General features: G+C 49.6%; 5 protein-coding genes across 5 annotated transcripts; 2 read left to right on the top strand and 3 right to left on the bottom strand.

The window, feature by feature from the left end:
* Positions 1 to 833: 833 nt before the first annotated feature.
* ALTATR162_LOCUS8370 (uncharacterized protein) lies at positions 834 to 1,596 on the top strand (the record flags this gene model as incomplete). Its single annotated transcript, XM_043316000.1, has 2 exons — positions 834 to 962; positions 1,048 to 1,596. 2 exons carry the CDS (start codon positions 834 to 836, stop codon positions 1,594 to 1,596), a joined length of 678 nt encoding a protein of 225 aa, XP_043171935.1.
* Positions 1,597 to 3,803: 2,207 nt separating this feature from the next.
* Positions 3,804 to 5,468, bottom strand: ALTATR162_LOCUS8369 (uncharacterized protein; the record flags this gene model as incomplete). The annotated part of the gene is made up of 1 exon (XM_043315999.1): positions 3,804 to 5,468. The coding sequence occupies one exon, from the start codon at positions 5,466 to 5,468 to the stop codon at positions 3,804 to 3,806; it is 1,665 nt and encodes a 554-aa protein (XP_043171934.1).
* A 1,458-nt stretch (positions 5,469 to 6,926) lies between these two features.
* On the top strand, positions 6,927 to 9,842 carry ALTATR162_LOCUS8368 (uncharacterized protein; the record flags this gene model as incomplete). The annotated part of the gene is made up of 2 exons (XM_043315998.1): positions 6,927 to 7,088; positions 7,143 to 9,842. The coding sequence occupies 2 exons, from the start codon at positions 6,927 to 6,929 to the stop codon at positions 9,840 to 9,842; spliced, it is 2,862 nt and encodes a 953-aa protein (XP_043171933.1).
* Positions 9,843 to 9,910: 68 nt separating this feature from the next.
* ALTATR162_LOCUS8367 (uncharacterized protein) lies at positions 9,911 to 11,812 on the bottom strand (the record flags this gene model as incomplete). Its single annotated transcript, XM_043315997.1, has 3 exons — positions 9,911 to 10,878; positions 10,932 to 11,616; positions 11,678 to 11,812. 3 exons carry the CDS (start codon positions 11,810 to 11,812, stop codon positions 9,911 to 9,913), a joined length of 1,788 nt encoding a protein of 595 aa, XP_043171932.1.
* A 377-nt stretch (positions 11,813 to 12,189) lies between these two features.
* On the bottom strand, positions 12,190 to 13,951 carry ALTATR162_LOCUS8366 (uncharacterized protein; the record flags this gene model as incomplete). The annotated part of the gene is made up of 4 exons (XM_043315996.1): positions 12,190 to 12,474; positions 12,551 to 12,700; positions 12,775 to 13,592; positions 13,645 to 13,951. The coding sequence occupies 4 exons, from the start codon at positions 13,949 to 13,951 to the stop codon at positions 12,190 to 12,192; spliced, it is 1,560 nt and encodes a 519-aa protein (XP_043171931.1).
* Between the last annotated feature and the right edge of the window lie 99 nt (positions 13,952 to 14,050).

Genomic DNA, 14,050 nt, shown 5'->3' with positions numbered 1-14,050 from the left:
TCTTCGTCACAGCTCATTCTAACTCCAAGTAGAGACTTGGTTGAGAAGTAACGATTCAGTAGTTCGATGTCCTGGACGTTGATCTTGGTCAGAGTGGGCCGAATGGTTTGCAAACTAGCACACGACTTGATGCTACCAGCATGAGAGTTAACAGCGGGATGGTTCGTGAAAGGTCTGAAGGGTGACTCGTAGCCATCGCAATTACGACCCGTGTCGAGACATTTCTGGCAATGTGGCTTGCTCTCGTCGCATTTTACTTTTCTTATCCTATCAACAAATCAGCACCGTCACCGCATAGTGGATACCTCAGTCTATGCCCATAATCTTAGGTTTAGATCGGCGTCGGGATATGCAACTGACCTGCAGGTTACACACCCAGTTTTCACCTTGTTTCTACATCGATTGCCCCGCTCATGGGCGACAAGAATCCCGGTCATCGTTTGGGTCACAGAAAGCAAAATGTCCGAACAGACGAATTAGATGATGCACCTTGGTCTAATACTGGGATGAAAAGGCCAGTGAGTTGGTGTCACATCCCATGAAGCGTGTAGTTTATAAGGCGGGCATCAGCGCTAACTTGATTGGGTCACGAGAGCGATCCTACCAATCAGACCTGTTCGGTGCGTCTGACGCTTCCTTCCACAAATGGGCTAGAAGCCTCCACAACAATACGGTACGGACGCATTTGTCGTAGCGCTGGACGGAAGCCGAAGAGTCTCTTTCGACTTATATACCGTGTAGCTGGCCCAAGACCTCGAAAGAAATACTTGCACATGTCGAAGCTTATCACGAACAGCCCCAGACTCGTATCAAGATCATTACAAACCTCCAAAATGCCAGCCTTTACCCTATATGGCTTTCTCGGTTCGACCAACACCAATCGTGTCCGCCTGACCCTTGCTGAAGGTGGCTTCACGGATTATGAGTTTGTGCTTGTCGACCTGCAGAAAGGGGAACAGAAGGTGAGTGTACCGCATTATTTTTTGCAGACGACGTAGCTTATCCTCACATGCCCAAAGTGTATTATGCTGACGTTACTGAATCCAGTCGGAAGAACACACGAAGCGTCACCCATGGGGTAAAGTTCCCGCTGTCACATTTCCCGATGGGTTCGCTCTCTACGAGAGCCGCGCTATCTGCAAGTATCTGGCGAGGAAGTATTCCTTCCCACTTCTACCCCAGAGCTCCGATATTGAAGCCGCAGCACTATTCGACCAAGCGGAATCCTCAGAAATACTCTACTTCGCCGATCCCGCGGGTAAAATCGCATTCGAGAAGTTTGTAAAGAGGAAGTTCACGGGATTACCTCCTAACGAAACCGTTGTGTCAGACGCACTGCGGTCGCTTGAAGCGTTCTTCGACGTGGCAGAATGTCTCCTAAAAGACAAAGACTACATGGCCGGAAACGAATTTACGCTCGCGGATATCAACTACATTCCATTGATTCAGAGGCTGTTCGCGTGCGGGTGTGGGGACGTCATCCTCAGTCGCAAGGCTGTGAGTGCTTGGTGGAATCGCTGCATAACAAGGCCAGCCATACAGAAGCTGCTAGCCGCTGACAAGGAAGCTATGGCTGCGGCTACCGCTCATAAATAGATTAGAGGTAATCTAACAGGGAATAGTCACCTAGATACTACAAGAACATCCCGGAGCGGCATCTAGCTCGCTTAAGTTGGAACTTCGCTTGCGACTTGATAGTTTCCCTTAACCTCTGACATAGAATACATGCGACGAACATTTTCAATCGATTGACTAGCTTTATAACTCTATACGCCCCAGTTGCCTTAAGAGATGTGGGAATTCGGCACATTTCAGGCCTCACAGTGACTGTCAAAAGCGGGGCGAGTACAATATTTAAAGGGAGCTACGGAAGGCATCTAGACTTCTCGATGCTCGGCTATAATGTATTTTTACGCATGAATCAAGGCGCAGGTTGTCTTGTACTTCGTCTTACTATGCTGTTTGGCCGAGCGCGTTGTCATAGTATCTCAATGGTAAGCAAGATTCTATGAAGGTTAGGATACTGCCGCTTATCGTAATTAAGTTCATATCTTTAGGTGGCGCAAGAGTAGTAAAAGAACGTGGGACGATGTGACATCAGTAAGAAAATCTAAGGAAAAGAGGATAAAGACTGTGTCGGAGGATGATACAGATGACGGGGCGAGCTTTTCGGTATTATAGAAAGAAATGGTCGGCCTTACTGACGTGTTTGTTCTCCAAGTGGCGAGGAAGGCTTTTTGGTGTCCCTTGGTATAACAAATCACTGTTGGGCATACCATACTCCGGACTAGAGTGGAATCATCTTACTAGAGACACCTAGAAACACTAGAAACGTAACTTATAGCAAGAAACAGAGCTTGTAAAACATGTAAAATATATAATTTAGATCACAAGCGAGTGATGTACACATTGTCCATTTCTTTGGCATGTGACTACGTCATTTATCTACTTCCAACCCATCCCATACGTTCGAAAGTGTGAGATATGACGGTCTTACTGTCTCGTTCACACTCACCGCTGGACTGTCCTCTGTTGTATTTCTTAATCTGGTCATCCTCTGTGACACCCAACTTTGGTCGCTAATATGATGCAATTCATGATAGATTTTGACCTAGAAGTCACACGGCCATGGAATTCAAGACGCTGGGTTTCAGCCTTGAGGATGGGTCACTCTTATCTCCTTGGGGGGCTCGTCCCCATAATCCCGTACTTCGCATACAAGTACGTTAACCACGCGCTCTTCACATGGATTGGGATTACTGTCTTCATTCTGCTAACATCTGGTTACTTCGAGGCTGTTATAACTAGTTATACTCAAAGGGATGCTATTATCGGTTCGCTGCAGACATTGCTTATATGAGCTTTGACTGCAGCGATTAGTTATCGAACCGTGAGAGGTTCTAGCCAACTTCGGCCAGTACATTTGTGGATCTACGAAAGCAACACTAAAGTCCGCCGGGGGTCTTTTTTACCTTGACCTTTCTTCCGATGCTGTTAAGCTAAACCCTTGCAGTCGTGAGCACACGATAGTTGAATGTGACTATTAGGTCTTGTTCGGCATTGGGCTTGTTCGAGCTGTTCTAATTAGATTTACGTTATATCAGAGAATACATCTTAAACTTCAGTCTGAGCAGTCCTCGCATATTATATTTAGTACGCTTACCTACATAACCAAGATAGTAACTACAAGCCCACCAATAAGATTTCAAAATATTAAATTTATTCTCTGCTACACGACTTCGCTAGGCTTTAGTCGTAAAAGAAAGAGCGTCTTCCCAGTATTATCTCTAGACTCTAGACGATAGCCCGCCTTGGTGGATCCAAGAAAAATCGCGGAACCGCTATGTAACAAGTAACTCTGATATCTCTAGATGACGCGACTAGGAGCATATAAGTGGTTGAAGATTCACGATTTCTAGCAATGTACCCAATTGTACTGGTGAAAGAAGCCGTGCTACACTGCTTCCTTGGCTTGGATCCCATGCCAGAGGCTGATTCTTTCAAAGCAAATACCTTGTATATCAGGACAGAAGAAAATTCGTATTCCCTGGAACTTGATTCTGGTCTTTTGAGTTTGGCTATGCAGTAGCAAGAGTGCAACGTAAAACGGTATATGTACACACAAATTCGTCGCGATCCTAGTATTCCATATGTAAACTGCAGATTAGACTACAGATTACCCTTGTATTCTACACACTGTTTCCATGGCTCGTTTGTCGCACATGCTTTGCACAGGTCATGGAGATCTAATACTAAGGCACATTTCCGTGGCTGACTCATGATGGCAGTCGCCGGACAAAGTACTATGAATTGCCCACCCCGCGGCGACCCGTGATAAATAAGGAAGCGGCCACAATGAGTACCACAGCGCCCCATTTCCAAACAGCTCGTCTTGTCAATCGCTCGTAGATCAGCAACATCCTCACAGATAACCTGAGTAAAGCAGTCACTCTGAAAGGCTTCCCTGCAGGAAGGACACAAAGGAAGTCCGGAGCATAGCGGAGGAAGGCCTCATCCTCTCTGAGCGCTTTTCCATCTGCCTCCGAAAGCGAGACAACCACCTCTAGACTTCCGTCTGGCAATTTCGGATGTACCACAATACTCGTCGCACCAAAGATCAGTGCAGCCGGCATGGGAAATCTCGTAGGTGCAGGAACACCCAGATGGCGGCCCCAATCAAGCCTATTCGACTTGAAATGTGTACAGTCATTACACACAATGCGAAATCTGTCGAAGACCAGCTCAGAACGGACCATCATGCCTTGATCGGGAGGCAGTGATTGGACTGTATTGAGGAAAGCATCAAATTCAGAGAGCGACCATGTTTGTACCGCTTTGCGAAGGCTGAGCGCAGCAGACTGGAGAGCGGAGATCCCGTCTGTTGCTTCTAGCGCTGCCAAAGTGCAACTCGCAAATGCCATGCTCACCGCATTGCCGATGAAAGTCGTTGCAATTGGGGGATCGAATCGTTGCCGCATACTGATTGGCATCAGTACAGTGGATGTTTGCTGCCCCGTTGATGAAATCTTTTGTATCGCAGCTATCCGAGACCAGAAAAGACCAATGAGGGCGTTCGACGTTGAGACCCAGCCATCGGACCCTGGAGAGGTGGAGTCCGCTTTCAAACTCTTTAGGCTCTGCGGTCTGAAGCGCCAGAGATGCCATTTCTTGACTACAGGCGTCTCGGCTCTTGACGCTGAATATGCCTCTTTCCTGTCCATCATGCCAACTACCGATTCTAATACGGAACCCATACTTGTATGCAGGCTCGTCAGTGATTGTGACGCAGGCACCGTCCTCCAGAGCTGGTCGTTCTGTCGGAGCTTCTCCGCTCCTGATTGGGGTGAAGAAAGTCTTTTCCTGATCGCTTCATCAACCCCTCTTTCGTATTTTCGATGCGAGACGAATGATTCTCCAGCACTCGTATCCACAGTATGTTGTGCCCAAAGGCTCTCAAGCTCGGATGCCGAAGTACCATCTGCCAAAACATGGTTGAAGCCGAACGCCAGAGTATAGCCACCTTTGATGACGCACATCTTGGCCCCCATCATTGGCGAGCCTTCTAGCACAGGTTGCTGCAGGATTGCAGGCTGGAAGACAGAGTGGACTTCGGATATAGGAAAGTGATCTCTCTTAAATTCATCGTAGCTTGGCAGTCCATGATTGTTAGAGAGATTTTGGAATTCAAAGACGACATGAGCGCTGACATCGATCTTGAGAAAGAGTTGTCGCAGGTCATTCGAGCCACGTTGAAGTGTTCCACAGAGCTGTGGCACGTCGCGCACAAGCCTTGACAGTCCTTCCTTCAGGCTGGCGTGTACTTCTTCTGTACTCCTGGATCCACGTTGCGGCCAGGAAAGCGTATGTGTGAGCGCGAAGTCCTTTGGAGCAGTGTAGTCCGAGGTAGTTAGCTCGAAATGCCTGGAAGTTGACTTCTGCAGGTATACTTTGCTGATTGATGAAGGCATTGCGACGCCTGAGGTTACTGGGTAGTTGATCCCGGAAGTTATCAGCACGGCGACTCCTGTAGTAGGGAGTGCCAGCAGTGAGGTAAGTTATGGACGACTTTTCTCGCTCGATCTTCTGCTATGGGGCATCAGATGAACTTGCTCGTTTACAGCCCCAGAATCCCTGGAATTTCATCTCAGAACTCATCAGTTTGCGTGGCACGCCTAGCTATATTCCCTCTACCCTGGTATCCACTTGAAAAAAATGACACCCTAGTTGGAGAGCCTGCCAAGCCGGGCACCGTTGGTTGTGGTGTGAGCGTTACGCATGAGAGAATAGTCGATGCAGGCAGTGCACACGTCGTAAGACTTACCTCGGAATCGAGACCAGGCGAAAGGATTGCGCATAAGCTTGGGAATCAGGATGTAGACTCAAGCTTTCTGTCTAGCCTATCTTCTCCGTCAGTACGATGCTCTTATGATCTGAACACGTCCTGTCCTGGTAATATCCCGTTTCGCCATCCATCCCTGTTTCCTGTGTCCATAAGTATGATTCGTCTGTAAAACCGGTGAAATTGCGTTATCGCCACAATTCGACGTGTTAGGCGACCCGTATTGTGTGGACGGTTAGATATGGTGCATTCGAATTCATTCGAAGTCTGACATGAGACATACAGGGGGCAAATTTAGCCGCAATGCCAATGCACAGCAGGAGCGATGTTATTAGCGAGAAAGTCCTGACGGTCTTCCTAACGTGGGAGTCAAGTGAGACTTTGGCTCCAATCTTTTAGTAGTCCTAAGTAGCAGCCATTCAAAAGATTTCCGCGGAGAGCCTACCCTTCGCATCAGGCCATCGCTCAATCCACTAATCTGGTCTCTGAAGAAACTATCGACGTTTCTATTTTTCTCCTGCTCACTTGAGTGAATCAATGTATTCACACAGCAGTAAACATGTTGAGAACGGCATACGCCCAGAAACGCCAAGATTCAGCCATCTATGCCTATTGTCAGCGAGAATGTCAGCGAGCCTATACAGAATTTAAGCGAGAATATGCAGGGTGATAGCGATCAGCTTACATGGCACGGGTCGACCCGTCAGCAATGCTGCGTTCGGAAGGAATCGAGGGAGTTTGAGAAGGTTCGAAGATACGGAGAGCGAGATGGTTTGAGAAGGAACAGTATTTGTATGCATATACGAATGTGCTGACATTGAGAAACAAAGACGCTATAGCCAGGTGGGTACCAATGCTGTGACGCTTGGTGAGCTAGTTCTTCGTGGGAGCGACACCCACATGATGATCCTGCTACCAATGTGGCTGCGCCTCCGAACGCCTAGTCGAATGCAACGTCCCACGGCATCTGTCAGCGGCCGCAACCATGGCCAGGGCACATGCCGCTATTCTCTACAAGACTATTCAATGAACGCGCCCGTCCAAATTGCTGTCTTCATTTATCCGACATTGGATTGTTTGCATCGCCATGGATGTATCCAAACACCAACCGTTAGGCAATGAGCCAGTAGTGTTGCTGGATCTTCTTGTGAAGGCCGCCGCCTCTGGGCAAGGACTAGTTTTCTTTGACAACGGCATTGACTCAGCTCCCACTAGAGTTTTATACTCTGAGTTGCTGGAGCGCGCCCAGGTGAGCGGGAAGCACTATCATAAAGGCACACGAATTGGACTAATCACTACATAGAAAAAAGCCGCAGTCTTGCGTAGAACTGCAGTGCAGAGACCCGGACAGATTGTTCTCACACACTTCGATTCCCACTACGAGAACATCTTATGGTTCTGGTCGGTCATTGCGGCAGGAGGAGTAGGAGCAATCATCAGTCCGCTCTCCAACGAACCCAAAGCTGCCGCTGGACAGCTACAAAACATCAAGAATCTGTTTCGTGACTCGCCTTTGATCACGAACGATAAGTTTGCTCAGAACTTCGCCGTCCAGGGGCTGAATATCATGATCTCGAGTCATCTGGAAAACCTGGGGCAGAAGGAGCCCACAAAACCCGCTGATGCTGTCACCATTGCCCCAGATCCAAACGACATCGCGACTATCTTGTTCACATCGGGCAGTACAGGATACTCGAAAGCAGTTCAGTACTCGCATTGTCAGCTGATTGCCTCGGCGAAAGCTAAAGTGAACCATCTAGGCTCGGATGGGAGAACATTCATGTCGTGGATTTCCTTCGATCATTCGGCCAATTTTTGTGAAGTCCATCTGCAGTCGATGTTTGCCGGCACTGATCAGGTTCACGTGCCGACATCAGAGCTTGTAGTGGAGCCGTATCGTTTCTACAAACTGCTGAGCGACTTTCAAGTCGGCTACACGTTCACTCCCAATTTCTTCCTTGCCTCTGCGACACGATCCTTCCGTGCTACGAGTATTGCAGACGTCAAGACCTGGAACCTGAGCAAACTCAAGACTATCATGTGCGCTGGGGAAGCGAACCGCACCGAGACACTAGCTGCTGCCGACGAGGTTCTTCGGGAACTCGGGGCACCTTCACACTCCATTCGTGCGGCATACGGTCTTAGTGAGACGTGCTCCGCATGCTTCTACTGTCTAGAGACGCCGCAGTATGATGTCGAGCACGGGAACCGGTTTGCATCGGCTGGTTCGCATTTGCCTGACGTTTTGGAGATGGAAGTGCTCGCAGAAGACGGCTCTGAGTCTAATGAAGGCGTGCTATATCTCCGTGGGACGCTCATATTCAAGGGGTACTACAACAATCCAGCTGCCACAGAACAATGTATGACCAGCGAGGGATGGTTCAATACGGGAGATATTGCTCGTGTTGATGAAAATGGAAACCTCCATCTCCTTGGTCGCCAGAAAAAAATCCTCATTCTACACGGCAATAATTACTCCTCGTTTGAACTCGAGTACTCTCTCGAGACGAGTGGCATCGTAGGCCTGACAACGTCATATACTGCAGTCTTTTCAACATGGGACGAGAGAAAACAGTCTGAGGCCGTCGTCGTAGTGTTCAATCCTACTGAAGAAGCCACGGGTCCCAAGAAGCTGCGAGAGACACTTCGAGCGATCGATCGCGTTGTCTTCAACTTCGCATCTGAAAGAGCGCTCCACGTTATTCCCTTGCCAAAGTCCTTGCTCCCAAAATCCACTATCGGCAAGCTTTCCCGTGCGCAGCTGAAGAAAGAATACGAGGCAGGAGCTTTCGACGACTATCTAGCGGATGAGCTTCTATCATTGCCCGGGTCCACAACAGTCAAAAGCACGTCACCTGTATTGGATAGCAGCGTGAAAAGGGTTGATTCTCCACAGGAGTCCTTGGAAGAGTCTACAACCCCAATGGAGCGAGAGGTTGCGGCTGTGTTTGCTTCCGTGCTTCACGTTCCCGTCGACAGTCTTCTGCACGGTGCAGACGATGCGTTACTTTCGTCGGGCCTCAACTCTCTCCGCTTTATCCAAGTAAAGCGATACTTAGAGAAGGCATTGGACATGGATCGTGAGATCCCGATGCAGATCCTCACTCGCTGCACGTCCGTGTCTCAGCTGGCTCACGAACTCACCCTCATGGGCACTACATCAGCTGAGTACGACCCCGTCGTTCCACTCGTTACCAAGGGAAGCAAGCAAACGCTGTTTCTTCTTCCTCCTGGGGCTGGTGAATTTCTTTGCTGGCTTACCCTCCTGGAGTATCTGCCAGACCGTCCGTTGTACGCTGTGCGAGCGCGTGGATTACACGGACTAGAACCCGTGTTTAGTAGTCTCAAAGAGATGCTCGACATCTACTATGCTGCTATCCGTCGCACCCAACCCCACGGGCCTTACGCCTTATTCGGCTACTGTTGGGGCGGCCTGCTGGCATTTGAGCTGGGCAAGATATTCATTGCCGCGGGTGAACAAGTGGTTTTCTGCGGCGGTCTAGACAATCCTCCTGATATCCGTCGCGCACTGGGCCATGTGCGATATCGCTCTGTGCTATCGGATTTTATTCCCGCGCTCACAGGCATGACTCCCGAGGAAGCAAAGGCCTTTATGGATGAGACGTCCGAAATGGAAGATCCTGAGTTTTACGAAGCCATTCATAAGAGGCTGCCATCTGCCGTTCTGCAAGAGAATGGCGGCCTAACGGTGCAACGCATCAAAGCGTATGGCAAAGTAGAGGATTGTCACCGTCGCATGGCATGGGACTATCAACCCCACGGAAGAGTGCCCGTGATGGACATTTTTGCTCCGAATGCGTTGCCACTGTTTGATGCGTCGGGCTTCGAATCGTGGCACGCCGTATTGGATCAGTGGCAGAATCACGCCGACGACACGCGTGTGCATGCAATCTCAGGAAATCATTACACGGTGTTGAAGCAGCCCGATATTTTGGACTTTCAGAAAGCGCTCAACAAAGCCCTCGATGCTCGTGGTGTGTGAGAGGTGCGAGATACTATGAAGCTACATTCTAGATCTATCAATCGTTTCAATACCAAACCTGTGCTTCCTTAGATCCTCTCTAGCCAAATCATCCCCGCAGATGGATCTTTTTCTGCTCTTTCTGACACTGTCATCTCCACGCTCAGTTCCATCCCCAGCCGCTTTGCCAGTGTAGAGCCCCTGTCAACATCTCCCGTCTCGAACTTTGCCTTCACTTGATAGAGATATTGATATACAGTTTGGAACGGCACTTTGCCTGTTCCATTCATGAGGGCTCCTGCGCCAATACTGCCGTCACTATACGCAGAGTCTTCGTTAGGGTTTGCAGAGTCGCCATTGAGTGTTCTCTCCCCGGGTAAAGGACCGTGTGGAAAGAAGCCATGCATTTCAAACGTCGAGCCCTGATCATGCTTCAGCAAGTAAATATAGGGCCATGTCCGTGACGAGGGCTCTGCCTGAAGAAAGACATCATGCTCGTTCGCTTGAATTCCGATACCTTCTTCCATTTTAGCCATGGAACGAAGGAGGTCTATGTTATGAGCGGTCTTGACGGTGAACTCGCCATACGCTGGATGCCAGTATTTGCCTAGGTAATCCTCGATAGAGCCAGTGAGCCGATCACAGTTCTTCCTCAGTGGTGCTGGTTGCTGCATGAGTGTTTGGGATGGGTGATTGGTTTGGTCCTCCGCTGGTATGGTCGAGGTGGGTGTCATACGTAGAATCTCGTGCTGTTCGACGGGATCGGGTCGATACAAATTCAGTCGTTGCAGTACCTCGAGAAATAAAGCTTGCCCCACCGTGTTACTAGATCCCATTGTGTTTGCCATAGTGACGAAGCCCACACCATGTTCGGGAACCAGGTACAATACTGTGCCGAAGCCGACCATGCCACCGCTATGCGAGACAACTCGATTGGTTCCTATAGTATGCAAAAACCATCCCAGAGCGTAGGTTGATGGGCCGCTGCAGTGGTCGCATATGGATGTGCTTCCGTGCGGGATAATGGCGCGAGGAGTGGTCATCTCCTGGAAGAGATCTTGACAAATGACAGGCGGAGAAAGCAATCAGTACTTCGTCTCGTGCGAGGACAAGAGACATCGAGAAGAGCGTTCATCCATTTTACGAGATCGTTGACCGAAGAGATGACAGCGCCGGCTCCGGCCACCGCAGTCAGGTCCATGTATTCGTCCGGAACAAAGCATTCGCCTTCTTCATGCCAGTAATATCCGGTAGCAAGTCTAGATGTTCCCGTTGTCGAGTCCTTCTTATTATGGGCCGCAATCAGCGAAAATGTGGTTGAAAGCATGTCAAGAGGCCTCCAGATCCGTTCTTCTAGTACCTCGGGGAGTGTGCGCCCCGTCACAGCCTCAACGCACATCTCCACCGCAGCGTATAGGATGTTGTTATATTGCCATTGAGTTCGCGGCTCTACATTCATCGGCAAATGTCGCGCGCGACGCACCACGTCGCGAGCTGATGCATGATCCCAACCATACGCCATGTCGTGGCTTGGCAATCCTGAGCGGTGGGATAGGGCATCTTCGATGGTTGTGTGTGCAGTGGCGTATCCGTTTTCGAGAACGAAATCCTCGCGAATCATGGCCTGCAGCGGCGTTGTCCATCGGACATTGACGTTGCCGGACACAGATGGTGGCGACGCATCATGAATAACCTTTCCAATGGCTGCTGCGGTGAAGCTTTTTGCGACGCTGCCGGCGAGCCACAATGTGTCCGGAGTCGCTGGCGTCGATGGCAACTGTGCAAACCCGTAGCCCTATCATTTGTTGCCCTTGTTAGAAGTTGTCCCTACTCCACAGGTTCTATGAGAAGTCTACCTTGATTTCAATTTTGCCGTCATGGATGATTCCAATGCTTATCCCAGGTACGTGGTTTTCTTTCAGATGCTTTGCGATGAGCGCATCGAAGTCGATGTCCAATAGCGTGCGAGACCGCTGCTCTCCACGTGCCATGCTATTAACGTGTTATACGCCTGCTGCAAGAGAACGCAAGTGTCATTTCTCGACGAGCAGACGAGCGTCACTTAAATAGTTGCAGTGATAGTATTCGCTTGACTGGGGCCGAAGGCACTAGCTGTCCTGCGAATGAAATCATTCTGCTTTCGCCTTTTGCCGCGCCCAAACCCCCTCCCCCCGAAAAGAATGTGCTCATCAGAGCTGACTTTTGGTCTAGTCTCATAACAGCAAATAAATTCCGGAAAATGGGATCGGATCAAGGCAGACATATATATATACACGTTCTGAACTGTCCTCCACGAAAAGATAATTGCGATGTACAAAATGGACACAAGCGGCCCAACTTGAGTAGATCAGGCTATAATACAGAGGGTTTACATCTTGACATGCGATACAGTTGTACTAGACACTGGGTAGTCACCTTTGTCTGGAATCCGCCCATTATCACTGCCGTTGCTGCGAACCAGGGCCTCCGCTTCGGCTTCCGTCAGGTCATGTGCTGTCCACTTCTTTCTATCTCGCTTGAAGTATGGATGGAGTTCCCGGATAAGCTCCAGTACCACCGCTACTGTTCCGAATATTGTACTGAGTACGAGCGGATATCGCAGATTGTTCGTCGCGTTTTGCAACGGCGCACTTGCGACATAATTGACCCACACCTGTGTCGAAAGAACAACAGTTAGAATGTTACCCAACATACACACCACCGTACGAGGAGAGGAGAGGAGGACTTACGGTTGCACTAGAAATGATATACTGCAAACTGAACCATCGCACTTCATTACGCGGTGGCACCATTTCCGAGAACAAGACGCGGAAGCTGGTGATAGCGATGATACCGGAAAGAGAAACGAGGAATTGCTGCACGTAGAACTCCCACCGCGACTAGCAAAGATTTTGAGTTAGCTTCACACGGAATATGGAAAGAAACAGGGATGAGTTTCGTCTTCTTGACGCACCTTGTAGCCAAAATTAACATCCGCGAAACCAATGCAACCCCACACTCCGGTGAGTGCAAGGACGCCATATCCAATCAAAAGCCAAACTTCAAGACGTATGGGCGTGATAGGCCTGAGCCACAAGAACAGTATGCTACACAATACGCCACAGATGGTCGAACTGAGAGAATACAGAGTGTACTCGAGAACTCCTGGCTTCACTTCAGCATAGTATAGTTGGCCCACGACCGAGGCAACTGCGTATTGGGTGTCGATGTAGATGGTGTAGGTAACTAAGAGCAGTGTCATGCTGCGACGCTTGTACATATCTTTGAACGGTCCGAAAAATTCAATCAGAGGGCCTGCGACCCCTCCTCTCAGCTCAGACTTGGGCTTGGCAGGGATCTTAGGGAGGCCGAAGTAGCAGACAGCAGCAGCGGGAATGGTGATGAAACCGACTATGGTGGTGACGAGGAGTCCAGGACTTGTCACATTGGTTGTGGTCTCTTGAATGGCAATGACGATGCAGTACATGACCAAAGCCCCAGCAGAGTTGGCCACGGCTCCCAGTGCAGCCATCTTGAAGCCGTACGTGCGTTTTGTCGCGCCTTGAACTTCCTCGCTCGTCGCAGTGGTGTTGGCAACCACATGCTGGCGCATGCAATGGGGAATGTAAATGTTGAGCAGGGCGACTAGAATGTTGGTGGCGATGTTGAAAAGGATGGGCAAGGCGGTCAGAACCTTGAAGTCGTACTCGGTGTAGGCCTGTAGCCAGTAAACAGGGATGGTGATGACACCGTATAAGACGAAGAGAATTGTGATAAGCAAGTGCTTTTTGGCTATATGTGGTCAGCACGGAAACAGGATGCATAAAGCAGGAGTCAGGCTTACACCAGTAGTCAGAGTATGCGGCGAAGAACAGTGTGACTAATCCCGAAAGGCCGGTACTAAAGGCCTGCATGTAGAGCAGGACTGAGTTGAGGTCCATCCTCGTGCCGGCCCAGTTGACCAAACAGTAGTCAGCCATGCAGGGAAGGCCATCGCGGTCAGTGCCGATGACATAGCCGACGGTCTGCAATTGGTAAGTGGTGTAAGTGCTGAAAACAGAAAAGGGCAACGAAATCAGCGTCTGAGCATAGATGTACGTGTGTAGCGCTGAGTTCTTAGTCCACCGGGACCAGAGGGAGCCGAACGGCATGGTTGCGAGCGACACAAGCACAGCTGGGCTACCCAACGTAAAAGAGTGTTAGGAATACTTGTCACAGCTACGAACGATACAGAAGAGCCTTTTTATCTA

This window comes from Alternaria atra, assembly GCF_907166805.1.
Source record: "Alternaria atra isolate CS162 genome assembly, contig: 29, whole genome shotgun sequence".
Lineage (NCBI taxonomy): Eukaryota > Fungi > Ascomycota > Dothideomycetes > Pleosporales > Pleosporaceae > Alternaria > Alternaria atra.
Note: the sequence above shows the minus strand (reverse complement) of the source record. Positions and strands in the feature narration are given on the sequence as shown.